We start from the raw sequence: 14,492 nt of genomic DNA on the forward strand, positions 1-14,492 counted from the left end.
TATTGAAGTGCAAGTTAAGTTATATTCATTTACAGGTTGTTTCCTTGAGTTTGTTTCTAAACAGCTTTGTTTTGTGTTGTAAAATAATATATATAAAAAACATGTTAGGGAATAAAGATATAAAAAATCAATAACATCATCCTAGCTATCAGTTGTTTCACTGTTTCTGTTTGGGCATAAGGCATTTGTTCAATATTTCTTTCATCATGTATTGCATAATATGTACACATTATTAAGTACATGACGTAAATGGAAGGTAAGGACTCTGGTCGGTTCCATGATGCATAGACAGGGATTTTATTGTATGTCTCACTTACAAATATGATCCAAGCACAAATCACTGGCTTTCACACTGAGCAATATTCACTTTTCAAAAACCCCTGATGCATTGCATTGGTGTATACAGGAGGTACTGTAGCCCCAAACAGCATTTATTTCAAAGGCAACATATTTATGGTAGAAATACTCATTTATACAACAAATCTCACCAGACACTGGTAATTCTATGAGCGATTAAAGGAGAAGCCTTCACACAAAGAATCTCTTTGCTCTCTCTGCAAAACCCATGAACACAATGCTGTAAAAATGATCACTTTTTAATGCAAAAGCTGTGGCGGTTGATCATAATATACCCTGTAGTTATCCAACTCTGAGGGCAAGGTTAGTGTAACTTCTCCTCAACTATAATTCTATTTCACCGCTGCTATTTCCATACCGAGGTGGTTGAGAGGTGAGGTCATGGGATATGGTTATATATTTCATAATCACTTGTTTCATCACACTGGAATGTAAAAACCTTTACTTTTCCGTTTCCTGGTTCTTCACCTCAGAATCGAATATCTTTAAATATCACTCTTCCTTTTACCTTGAAATAGTTTTGTCGGACATATTTCTAATCTGGTCTATGGGGGATATAGTGCATTCCTGTGTATATAGTAGGTAAAGACTTTCTGTTTTTATTGCAATAAATAAGTTTATCATCTCCAGAAGGTACGGGAGCTAAATGATAGTGCAGGAGACTCAGCCAATGATCAGTGTTTGTGGCAACAAATCAAGTTGTCTTCATTACTCATATTATATAATTAACCATATATATTATCAGTCTTTCAACATTCATAGGACTGTGGATGACAGATGCCCCTATGCAGGAGCTTTCCTGTGCTGGACTGGGTGTCTCATCGTCACAGTTAGGACGTACAAACAGTTCACACTGACGACCACTCTTTTGACTATATGCTTTACAGTTTGTAGTCACCAGTCAAATACACTACAACGCCGACCTGATGCTGAATAAAGCTGGAAAGTACTTTTTGAAGCAGCAACACTGAGAATTACTTTGTCATGTTGGAATAATATTACCACTTGTGCTGCTCTACTCATCTGCAGGATGTTTTGAAGACAATCTGACAAACATGTCTCCTGTTGCCATCACCTTCAGCATCTCACGGCCACTGTAACATCATCACAAGGAGCACTATTCATTATTAATCATGGGATTTACGAAATTTCAAGCTACATCATGCAAATATACCCAGAACACACCAATGCTTTAAATCCATCAATGTATAAAAACAAACGGTTATCCTTACAAAGTTTAGGATGGAGTGATCAGATGATGGAGGGTCCTCATGCAGGATGTCTGTAAAAGGCCCAGAGGACTACAACAAATGTGCATAAAGCTCCTCTGCATTTGTTACTCCATGCCTTTCTGCACTACAACAATTCAAAGCATAGGATTCTTTATAAAAACCAATACAATAACCCACACTGCGCCACCTTTAAGAAGAGTGAATGAAAAAAAAAAGAATGCTCTCTGTATTCACCATTGTAAAGACGGAGTGGTTCAATCAGATGCATATTAACATTTTTTTCATAATCCTGAAAGCAGATGCATATCAAATTTTGGCTGCTTTTCTTTTTTGGGATTCCCACAATCCCACAGTCAGACTAGTTTTGAGGATAAGGAGGATCACTAAGCTCACTATTCAGGTTTGTTTGTTTTTTGCAAAAACTGTATTTAGATACATGAACACATTTTGTTTCTAAATAAATGCTGCTCTCGGTAAAGCTCACGAGCCTTGAAAACATAATTTCAAATGCTTTTTTGTCTTTATTTGAATGTTATTTAAATTTAAAGTAGATGCTGTGAAAACAATATGTGGTTGATTGTAATGACAACCGGCACTGTACGTGCACGGGCCTCCTGTCTGAGATTACAGTACATAACTTTGAGACAAAAAAAGCATATAAACTGCATTTTAAAGCTGAATATGTGACACATACAAAATCTGAAGTTACAGAAAAATGCCTGTTCTGCAAGAACTCTGCAGAAAAAGACAACACTTTTCAGAAGCTACCTGGAAATTAACCCATTGTACTATATATTAATCCTAAAGGCACCTTAGACAAAGGTATATATCCCTGTGCTGGAGTGTTCGAAGAGGTTCGAGGTTAAAAATGTCAGAAATTGGGGGAAACTTTGAAAAAAGCACAACCACTGCGTGGGAACACCATATCACCAGAAGAAAGGCTACATAGTAGATGGATGGAGTTTTCATTGCATAAACTATGATGTCACTGATTGTCTAAAAGCGTGACTTGAAGACATACTGTAGTTCTGTATACTAAACCCAGTTTAATTTCAGTATACTACAACATCTGCCCTTATCAACCCTTGATAAACTCTGCACACAACACTCCATCACTTGCATTTTACTGCTGTGCTGCATTTCTGCAATAGATAACAAAACATGCATGTGGGGAATCTATGTCTCTAATCATGCAGATGCTGTTTCTGGATTTACACTACAAAGTCTAACAGCTAGAGGTTAAAAAGACAACACAAAAATATATAACAATATATAACAAGGAACAATAAAACAAACAAAGAGACAGGTTGAATAAAAAAAAAAGATGAGTAAAAACCGTGTCCAACAAGCTCTGTCCTGCTGCAGCAAAAACATGTCACCTGACAAGCTGGTTGAGGAGGAGCTTCTTCACCTCCTCAGCTTTGTCTCCCCATCTCAACTCATCCCAAACTATCAGCCCAGTCTGTAAAAACGATTCACTGTGGTGCTTCATCATCATCATTGTCATCAAGTCTCCCTCCTCCTCCTCCTCCTCCTCCTTTTCTTTCACCTTCTATGTCTTCCTTCACAGGCTGGACAGGCTTGCTCCCCCTGCAGGCGACAGGTTGGAATGACACTGTATTCCTAACCAGATAATGGGGCAGATGGTGCCTCTGGTTCCACCGTGGGGGTTAAAATTGGAAAGTCAGTGGGACTGATTAGATAGGTGAGCAGAGCAGGGGCAGGGATCACACCCTGCTGGTCGAGTGGCAGCGGTATGTGCAGTTGGACAGGGGGTCGGCACCACCGTCGACGTTCGGGGAGCAGCCTCCCTCACAGCAAGCCCCTGAGAGAGAGAGAGAGAGAAAGAGACCAGGCACGTTATCAGTGCTGCTGACACTGCACATGACACCGCTATATTTACCACTCTCACAACTACGTGTGGGTGAGATAAGCAAAACAATGCAGAGGACGGAAAGTGAGACATGGCGGATACCTTCTTCCGCTGGTAGGGTGGGGTTGGGTCCCTCGTGACTGGTGCCTAGCTGGAGACGCCGCATGTGACGAACCACCGCTGTGGCATTGAACGCTTGCTGCAGAGGAAAGGCCGCACAAACAACCGAACATTAATTACAGTAGAATCTCATCGTAATTACGAATGGGATCTTCACAAAGCAGTATATACTTCAACAACAAATTGTGTCAACAATAAACCGGAGGTCTGACTCACCTTCCACTTGCTTTTAGCAAAGTTCTTTTTGATCTGAGCACTGACGGACTCGTGGATGTTCTTATCCAGAGCAGTGTCTCCAGCAATCCTGACAAAGAGAGGAAACAATGAGTGTCATGAGTGTAGTACAGTACAATACACAGGGCACTAGATTTGTTAAATGGGAAAATCCCCAAAGTTAAGGAGTGATGATTTTAATAAGAGCTCTTTGTAATGTGAATGTGTGATTGAGTACAGGAGCAGTACCAAGGGTGCTGCAGCGCCTGGTCACAAGTGTTACGTGTGCCCGGGTCTTTCTGCATCAGGTGGACTATAAAGTCTTTAGCTGTAATGAAGGACAAAGGTTATAACACTCATGAGTCAGCGGCTGCTCAGATCTGGTACAGTCTATTTATCTATGAAGGAGTTACAATGTGACATCAGTCAAAGAATGGATACAGTTTATTAATTTAAAAATAATTCAGTGTCTAACTGCTGAAAAATAAGACAAAACATATATTGAGTTAATTCCCATATGCCTCCATTAACTGTATCTTTTGTCCTAAAATCTGGACGGATCCTCGTCCAGAGCAATGACACAAGGATCGAGTCACAGATGATCAATTTCAGATAGCATCATTCTTCTGATTAGCTTAATAAGAGAGTTACACATATAAATAAAGAGCTCAGTAACAATAAGAGTCATCCAAAAAAAAGAGTAATAAAGAGAGTTACATTATTAACTAAACACCTATGGAAAACTGGATTGATACCTGAGTCAGAGATGTCGTCCCAGTAAGGAGAATCAAACTCGTACTCTGCCTTCAGGATCTGCTCAAACAGTTTGGCATCATTCTCATCGTAGAAGGGAGGGTAACCACACAACCTGAGACACAGGACACAGGACAGGTGTCATGTTTCATATTACACATTAAGGTTAAGCATCTTGATTGATTGGGAACATAAATAAAGATTTTAGAACTATTCAAATCTTGTGTCAGTGCAGAATTGTTCAGGTCTGTGTCTTAAATGTGTACTCACAGAATATAGGCTATGACACCAATAGACCAGCAGTCCACTGCTTTACTGTAGGGTTTCTGAGCCAACACTTCAGGGGCTGAGAGAACAAAGACAAGGTAATGCGGTTAAGATAAAATAAAAACCAATATGCACGATTTTCCATATGTGCATCTAGACCGTACCTATTTAAATCAACTACTACCAGCTACAGAAGTCCACAGAAACCAAAACCAACATCCATGTATCCTCTAGAACAAAATTAGCCATAACTAACTTGTTGAATCTGTTGAATGTCTATGAGATACTGAATTACCTTATGTACATAACAATATTTCAGTTTTGCCGTTCACCCATTCACACATACAGTGAATCTATCTGCAGCACTTTATCACACACTGTTGGCAGGGGCAATCTGGGGTGCAGAGCCTGGCCCAAGAACACTTTGGCACGCAAAGTGAAGGAGCCGGGGATGGAACCACCAACTCTCTGATTAGAGGACAGCTCGCTCTATGTCCTGCCCCGGGCCACCAGAGTGAAAACCAGGAATCCTAACCGCTATATCAACAAAACCCATGATCAACAAATTCGTGCTTCTATCTAATACTGCATGGAACACGGGTTGATTGTTTACAAACGGATTGTTTTGATTTTCGTTACCGACGTATCCAGGTGTTCCACAGGCAGTCGACATCACACTGCCAGATCCCTCAATTTTAGACAGACCAAAGTCACTGATCATGATTTTAGAGTCTTCATCCATGCTGTAGTACAACAGGTTCTCCGGCTGCAAATACAACATCTGAGTTTACTTTCAGCAAATACTATAGTATAGTAAAAAAAATTACAGATACTAAAAAAACATTTCTGTTTGGGTGTAAAAATATATATCTCTGACTCCTGACTGACCTTGAGGTCCCGGTGCACAATTCCCATATCGTGGAGATATTTGACTGCATCCAAAATCTGCTGAATGAGTTTGCTGGCATCTTTCTCTGTGTAAAAGCCCTTCTCTATGATGCGATCGAAGAGTTCCCCGCCAGACACCCTGCACAGAGAGGGAGACATCTGTGTATCAATGTGAAGGACCAAACACAGATTTGAAGATGTATTTAAGGAGGCCAGAGAGGAGATATTAACTCAAAACTTTTCCCGAATGGCAGGATAAACTGCAGGAGTAATAAACTAATGTATTAAGAAAGTGGAAGAAGGAATGAAACCACAGACAACCAGACACACATTGTGATCAAGCTTGAAGCCACTAGAGGGAGCCTTCGCTCTGCGCATCTACTAAACTAAAAGGGTGTGTTTCCTCTAATCTCACACTCACACACACACACACACACACACACACACACACACACACACACACACACACACACACACACACACACACACACACACACCTCTTCACCTTAGAGTTTAATGATTTACATTATGGGGACTAATGAAAAAAACATTTATAGAAGACAGATGGACAGTTACAGAGAAAAGGAAAGGATAAAAGCAAAAGAAAGAAGAAGAAGAGGGAAGGTGAGGAATCTTGCAGAGTAACTGAGTATCACTGAACATTTAGGTGTTTTCAAAAAGTGACTGAACCTCTGTCACGGCTCAGTCAGGACAAAAATATCCTTTACGTCACCTCGACCACATATTTTCTATTCCCTCATGACGCAGCGTTGTTCCCCTCATTAGTTTTACATCTCACTGAAACGTGTTTTTGAATTTATGATGTTGACATAAAACTGAAGAGGCACCGGGTGTTTAATGAAACCTTAAATAAGGGAAGTATTGCAAGGTCACACAAATGCTTTTATGACAGAACACATTTTATTGAAAGGGTCTGAACAGTCATTAAAAATAAACACAAATATAAAAGAAGAGAATTTCCCCACTAATCCTTCTCTCTCATGAATGCACACCCCTTCCGCTTTTATTTCTCTGATTTCCCACTAACTGTGATTCATTTGTGAATGATTGATGTTGTCAGGAGCCTCTGGGTGAATAATGCTGCTGATCCTGATCTCTTCTTTCTCTCATGCTCTCTCTCTGACATTTCAGGAGCTGAGGTGGGTGGGAGGCTGTCAGGCTGCAGGTGTGAGGGCAAACTCCCCACTGGTGTTCATGAGTAGGCATAGTACACGGTTTGCGTGTGTGTGTGTGTGTGTGTGTGTGTGTGTGTGTGTGTGTGTGTGTGTGTGTGTGTGTGTGTGTGTGTGTGTGTGTGTGTGTGTGTGTGTGTGTGTGTGTGTGTGTTTGTGTTCATGCACACGCTAGTGAGCTACAGAGTGCAATTAATGGCGTGTGACATGCAGTGTGTGGGAGATGAAACACACATCACACAAACCCTCACATATGTGAATACTCACAGTTGCATGACAAGGTAGAGGTGAGATTTACTCTCGAATATTTCCTCCAGAGACACGATGTTGGCGTGCTTAATCCTGCGAGGAGGGGGAGAAGAGGAAGACAATGAGTTGTTCATTTTATTCTTCTTCTAATGTTTTACATTTTGACTTGTCATTTCCATTATACAAAGTAGATACATGGTTGTGCATGCACCCACCATGCAGCTTCCTCCACCAGTCACGTGTACTGTTTAAAGGCTGTAGGCGAGGCTACACTGTGTGGTGGCATGCAGCTCCCTAATTGGCTGAACTCTGTGAGCTGCTGCCCCCCTGAGACCCGTGGGTGCATTGACAGGGGTGAGAAGGTGACTCCCCAGATTTAGATCGGAACTCCACAGGCTGCCTTTAACTCTTAAGACTTTTTTACTCTTTTATGATTTCCTCTTTTTGCCCTCATCATGCACGCCGCGTTGCGGTGTGTTTAATTTACCCCACGATGCATGTGACAGTTGCTGAGCTGCAAGGCAACAAAAAGCCACGTGTCTGAGCCGTACCTCAGGTACAGTATGTGTCGGACTCAGCTCATGCTGGATTACAGCAATGAGTCTGATCCAGATTGTAACAATGCACGGACACCTTCATTCATCTGCTTAGAGATGGACCCAGTGGAGGATGAATGATGGATTAAACCTGCCCAGTGAGCAGACGCATGTGAAACCAGCTCGAGCGTGCACTTTTCACACACAATGAGATAAGGTCAGATGCATGATGCAGCCGAGTCGCTGTGTTTGATATGGATTTCTGAGCATATGTGTTTGTGTGGGTGATGACCACAGAGATGGTGGACAGTGGCCGTAGTGATTGTCAGAGAGCGGAAATGTCTGTTGAGGGCTGGTGAGTCATTTGCTAACCTCTGTCAGCACCCATGAGTCTGACAAGGCATCAGAGCCCAGATGTCAGCAAATTAGAGAACAGCAGTGTCGACCCTGTAACATCTGTAACTGACACGTGGGTGAAACCAGCAAATCTACTGATTCTTAAATCTATAGTCTGTTGAGGTTCTCACATAATGACACACACATTAAATTAACCTTTTGGATAAGCCTGGCTTTGTCTCAGATATTATATTTTTTTAACCAGCCTTTAGGTCAACTAGCATCACTCTTATTTTCCTTTGTTTGCACCTTTGAAAATTTGTATTTTTAAGATTTATCATGCACAATTTTGTTATCCCCAGATCAGTTAGTGGGCTTTATGAATGAACGAATGAATGCATCATACCCTGGGATCTTAAACCTCCTGTGGAGGGAGAAGTGTTTTCTAAAATCTGGTTTCTGTAAAATGTTTCTTCAAACAAAAGAGATCATGCACATTTCAGGAGATATAACCATAAACGTCCAAGAGAAATCTCCATTTAAAAAACTCAACCTCCATAACCATATTAGAATGATGATTTACATTACATGTTGTTTAAGTTCAGCTTCATTCAGGTAGTAGTACTATTACTTACTGCTTGTACAGAATGACATAATGTTACCATTCTAAGGATAGTGAGTAAGAAGTTCCACAACTTCCTTCCTTAGAAGACTTTAGACGACTTTTTAACAACTGAGTCAATAACTTGACGAGAAACGTGTGGTGAGAAAAACCAAAATTCTAAATGAGATAAGAAATGAAAGGGTTACTGGTTTTAAGGTAGTTATATGAATAGTTATACCTTTTCAATCCTGATTAACTGTAAGTACCTTGGTTAATTGGTTGATAGTTAAAAAGTTAGCAAGTCAAATAATATAATAAACAAATAATATAATATCCAGTAAAAATCTGGTGTATATTATTCAACTTACATTTAAGCACACTTTAACATACCCTGATAATTGTGATAATTTTGGTCACAATAATTATGATACAAACCTTTCCCAGTTTCATCTTTACTGAGATAGAACAACTTGACATTTTTCAGGTTCTCAAAGGCTAGTCCTCTAATTGGACATGGCTACACATGACTACAGCAGAGTGAGCTTAGTCACTGGATTTGCACATCAGCGTTTGAGTAAATGTTTGGTCTAGATTCATTGGAGGAAGACGAGCAGCCAGCGCATCAACGTGATGATCTCACTTGGCTATTTGTGCTTTATCAAACCACCACTAGGCTGGGCAGCCATCTGACAGTAATCAGAACAGTCAGGAGACTGAGGATCATCTGGCTTTCCATCTGTCCCAACACAAACGGAACCATCAGGTACTATATTTCAATCTTCTTATAGAGTTTGAATAAAAGAACATGCAATTTGGAAACATCAAATAAACACAAGTCGATGTACAGTGACACACACAAGTCATTTAAAATAACATGAAGATGACAAGTTCTTGCCTCACAGGATGGAACAGTGTAATGTAACTAGAATGACAGGGCATTTACCTCCACCAATGCCCAACAGCCCCTCATGAAACCACATTTAAACTCATTAGATTCAGATTTTATTTGGATCCTCACCAAATTCCACACACTCATAAATATCAGTCACCTAAACATATCAGATTTTTTTTCCATCAAGAATCATGAAGAATCATGAGTCTGTACGAACTTCACACAGATGAAGAGGGGGCCACGTTTTTCAGGCCAACTTTTCCTCAGTTTTACTCCATTCGTCAAAACGGTATCCAAACTGCAAACTAACCCCCCCCTTCATTCCACCACGCTCACCTCAGGAGGGATCATAGCTGTATATTGGCTTGAGTTGTGTGTGTGTCTCCTGTAACCCAGGCAACAAGAGCTCTAAAAATAACTTTGGACCCAATGTAGATCAGCCCTTTTCACTGTGGCCTGTAATTCCACCACATCTAAAGAGAAATAAGTTCGAATTGCTCCACAATCACCAGCTGTGTTATCCTCACTTGCCTTTGTCTTAATATAATAAACATTAAATGCCTTGTGCAGGTGGAGAGAGAGAGAGGGTGTGCAGTAGTTCTTATCAGTGTGATATGACTGCATATTATAGAAACAAGGGCTAAAGGTGCAAACCTTCAGGTTTTAGGTCAGATTATACAACACCATGATCTCAGAAAGAGAATATAAGTGTATAAGAGAGCTCCTTTTCCACAGGTCAAAAAACCCACTTAACATCTGGCTTTTTTCTGCAATGAGAATAATCAACATTCACTCCCAGGTCACATGACTCTGCAGTAGACAGACAGTGTGCGAATGCGCACATTTATTCTTCTTCTTTATTTTGGAGTGTTTGTGTACTTATTGTTTTTAGAACAAAATGCAATTTTCTTTCATCGTACTGTGCAAAATGCAACTCTGGCAAGACAGCGAGGTGATAGCACATCTCACTTTCTAAGATGGGGCGGGGGGTTTAACCCCTTCACTGGCAATGGTCAAGGAGTAAATCGCCTTTTAATTGCAGGTTACCTGTGTTTAAAACACTTGAATATACCCGTTCATTTTGGTATAAAAGACCAAGGCCAGTTCTCCCACATTTTGCCGCCTATAGTTTCTACGGGAACAATACAGCTATAATAATGATAATTAAAAACATCAGTTTTGTGTCTTTGTCTCAAGGCTGTTAGTCAGGAAACAAACTATTTCTTCAAAAGAAAGTAGTTCCAGTGAAAACTATTCACCGTGACTTCTGAAGATTTTCCAGATTAACCAGGACAGAGGAAAATAAAACCAGCACGGACGAGACACTGGCAGCGGCGTCCTGGCTCTTAAACTCTACCAAGTCCTTAATGCTGGAGTATAAAGATCGAAACATGCAAATTTTACAGAGTTCAGGTGACAAGTTAGATAAAGTTCAATATGATGCATATTACATGTATCAAAATAGATTGTGTTACAACAGTCATATACGACATGTATCATATCCAGTAATGTGATACAACATACTTGATGCAGTAACAGCGATACAGTGATGAAAAATTTACCATCTTGAACCTTGTAGATAGTATTTCAGATGCAGGCTAATGCTGAACATTGTTATTGTTATTACCTCTGCCAAGGAAGGTTATGTTTTCACCCGCATTTGCTTTGTCAGCAGGAGTACGAAAAAAGTACCTGAACAGATTTCCATGTAACTTGATGGAAGGATGGGACATGGGCCAAGCAAGAACTCATGACATTTTGGTGAAGATCCAGACAATGGAGCAGATAGAGGAATGTTTAATCACTCTCTTCAACATGTTTGGACATTTTCACACATTTTCCAGGGAATGAGAAATGGATCTTGGTGAAAATATTTAGGGGATTTTTATCTATGAGTGTGTGAAATTTGATGTGAATCCAAATAAAAAAGTGGATCAAGTCGAGTTAAATGTGGGACTGTTGGGCCTTGGCAGAGATTTGCTCTCTACTGAGTACCATTCTAGTTTTACATGTTACCATCATGTTACATTACAAAGAAATACAGCGTCATTTGTTTCTGAAGTCCACTTACTTGTGCAGGACGGCTATCTCGTTCTCAATGCTGTTTTCCTTGCCCTCTAACGCCTTCTTAGGGATGCACTTGATAGCCACCAACCTCTGAGTCCTCTTCTCCTCGGCCAGGACCACCTCAGAGAACGCTCCCCTGAGACACAAACACACGGGTCAGCCTCTTGTCATTTATCACTGCGTGTGTGTAGCCACAGCTTTTCATGTGCATGTGTGACATAGAGAAAAAATAACTCCTGCTTTCATGATATCTTGGCTACGTACATGTAAGTGCTGGAAGAATTTTGGTCTTTTGATGCCAGATAATGTTTATTTTTAACTTCAGCCTCCACCTGAAGTCTTTTGAGTTGCTGCTGCTGCTTTTGGAGAAGCTACAACGTGGTGGAACGATTTGGAAACACAGATATGATGTTTATCTGAGGGACAAATTTTGATGCTAGCCAAAGAGTGATTTAAATTTAAATTTAAAAGTCTCAACCATGCATCAATCAACTGTATGACCACAGTTGACATTCTGGCATGGTAATGTAGTAAAAGGTATTTTTTTCTGTGTCACGTTAGCTTTCAACATGATTATGGAGTTAAGGTTAGTGATGATAATACTGCAACACCTTAAGCTTACAATAAGTGATGTTTCATAAATGTGTCCGAGTGTGTGTCTAGGACAGTAGTTTATATATGAATGTATGTGTATGAATGTACAAATTGTAGGTTCAGACATTTATCACAACTCCTATTAACATAACAGAGCAACTCCATGCTTTAGTCCTTTTTTGCACATTGGTGGGGTTGAAGTGATATTATCTTTTCATCGGCCAGGTAGAGGAGGAGGAGGTGGAGCAGGTCGTCCACTAACCATAAGGTTGATAGCTGTGCCGACAGTGTGTGAGTGATGTGTAATAGAGACACATAGATGCACTGTATGAATGTGTGGAGGAATGGCAACACTGTACTGTTAAGAACTTTGACTTGTCATCAAGACTAGAAAAGCTCTATATAAATAAACAGCATTTACCATTTATCTAAAGACACTTAAGACATTTAAATGTTATTTAAAATGTATATTTAACCATATAGCACTGTCGTCAAATGTGTACCGATACCACAGCTACTGGATCTGATGGCCTCTGGCATAAACCACTAAACTTCTTTCTGTTTTCTCTGCATGTGTCTCCCTACCAAATAAATAATTCAAGAAAAGTACAACAGCAGAACTCAAAGTAGTTGAATCATTTTTCCTGCGAACAATTCAACAGAGGCAGACACTTCTAAGCTTCTGGTGTTTTAGCCATTTGTCAAGAGATTTTTGACTCAGAGCCAAAGCTGTACAAAGACTAGAATCATAGATTTTAAAATCAATATTATGTTAGTGATTAATAATACAACAGCAGTGACAGACTGTATGGAAAGTAACGAACATCCGTAAGACGGAACACTGTTTGTTGAAGGTAAAGCAGAATAAGCATTGATGTGATGGTAATACAAGATTCTCAGGTGCACTATACGTGTGCACGTCCCTGGAGGATTACACAAAAAACACACACACACACACACACACACACACACACACACACACACACACACACACACACACACAATTTATATTGTTATTCTTATACCATATGGTTGACAATATTTTGCTGTTACAATAAACAAGAGGGAGAGCTCTATTCTTACTCTATTCTCATACATACACCTTTGGTAATAGACCCTTGAGGCGTACACAGCAAACAGAGTGAAGAACCACTCAACTGTGTGTATATATATATAGATAAAGATATATATAGAGAGAGATGTTCCAGTAATTAGAACCAATGTATAATGTGTATCAAACAAACAACACTCAAAGCTGCGTTCACGTCATCACAGATGGATTTTGATGGAAGAAGATTCCCATGAATTGCAAGCTTTCAAGTCACCAGTTCACTCAAGATGAAAAAAATACTGAGAAGTAGTAGTGGTATATTTGTTTGCTTTTCAGACACTTTGATATTATTAAGCGCTAAACTGTTTTAATTGCACCTAAGACGTTGGAGTAAAAGCTATTTACAAGTTAGACATTTGTAAATAAAATAACTGAGATACAACATTACTTGTGCTCTTTCTGGATCAAGCAAGTGGTCTGGAAAAGCAGGAAGTATTATTCTTCAGTCTGAACTTGTACTCAGGGAGTTCTCTGTAAACCCCTCAGGGCAGAGATAAAATGCGGCCCTACAGGAAACAAACCGAAACTTAAATTCCTTCATTCCTCCCACTTTCCGGCTATTGAATGCTGAGTCGTCACAGAAATGTAAGACACTTCTTTATTATCATGCAGACATGTTAAACTTGCTGATGTCTGATGTTGATGTTTGGATGCTGCTACTAGTTTGTGTTCTTAATTCTGTATTTTTGAGTTTCATTTATATGAATGGGCAAGGCAGTGGAAAGGATTTGTCCTCCTGGGATTAACAAAGTTGTCTGAATTTGAATCTGAATCAATGCAACATCACACTTAAGTAAGTTTCCAACATAGATGGATAAAGTTTACAGAACTAAGTCTGAGGCAGTGAACATAAGATAAGTAACAAACTGCAATGTGCAATAAACTAATAAAACAAATGCTACTACAACTGCCTGATAATTGTGCAATAAATATGATCAACATATCAGAAAATGTTCACAAGTTCATCAAAATAAAGTTACCACTTCATACTATAATCTTTGTTTTTCAGATGTACTACACTGGATTGATAGACAACACGCTCATATACTGAAATCAGATTAAAGCTACAGTAACTTTTCTATATTTTTTTGTTGAACTGTGGCTGTTTTAGTTGAACAGCCACAGCCTGGGGTGGGTGCTATAGGAGATTCTAAGTAGAACAACAGTTGAATAAATGCACTTTCTCAGGTTCTGCATCCTTCGCAGA

The 14,492-nt window shown here is 39.8% G+C and overlaps 1 protein-coding gene across 2 annotated transcripts in view; it reads right to left on the bottom strand.

The window, feature by feature from the left end:
* Positions 1-276: 276 nt before the first annotated feature.
* The window catches only part of camk1b (calcium/calmodulin-dependent protein kinase Ib), a 37,881-nt gene continuing 23,665 nt past the window's right edge, over positions 277-14,492 (bottom strand). For both annotated transcript variants that reach the window (XM_035152276.2, XM_035152275.2), the window contains 10 exons: positions 11,585-11,716; positions 7,164-7,238; positions 5,704-5,842; positions 5,455-5,581; positions 4,819-4,894; positions 4,551-4,663; positions 4,045-4,123; positions 3,799-3,886; positions 3,565-3,661; positions 277-3,414 (listed from right to left, as the gene is read on the bottom strand). In XM_035152276.2, the coding sequence (XP_035008167.1) occupies positions 3,317-3,414; positions 3,565-3,661; positions 3,799-3,886; positions 4,045-4,123; positions 4,551-4,663; positions 4,819-4,894; positions 5,455-5,581; positions 5,704-5,842; positions 7,164-7,238; positions 11,585-11,716 (1,024 nt within the window). In that variant the 3' untranslated portion in view covers positions 277-3,316. The remainder of the gene's footprint in view (positions 3,415-3,564; positions 3,662-3,798; positions 3,887-4,044; positions 4,124-4,550; positions 4,664-4,818; positions 4,895-5,454; positions 5,582-5,703; positions 5,843-7,163; positions 7,239-11,584; positions 11,717-14,492) is intronic.

This window comes from Hippoglossus stenolepis, chromosome 3 (genome assembly GCF_022539355.2).
Source record: "Hippoglossus stenolepis isolate QCI-W04-F060 chromosome 3, HSTE1.2, whole genome shotgun sequence".
Classification (NCBI taxonomy): domain Eukaryota; kingdom Metazoa; phylum Chordata; class Actinopteri; order Pleuronectiformes; family Pleuronectidae; genus Hippoglossus; species Hippoglossus stenolepis.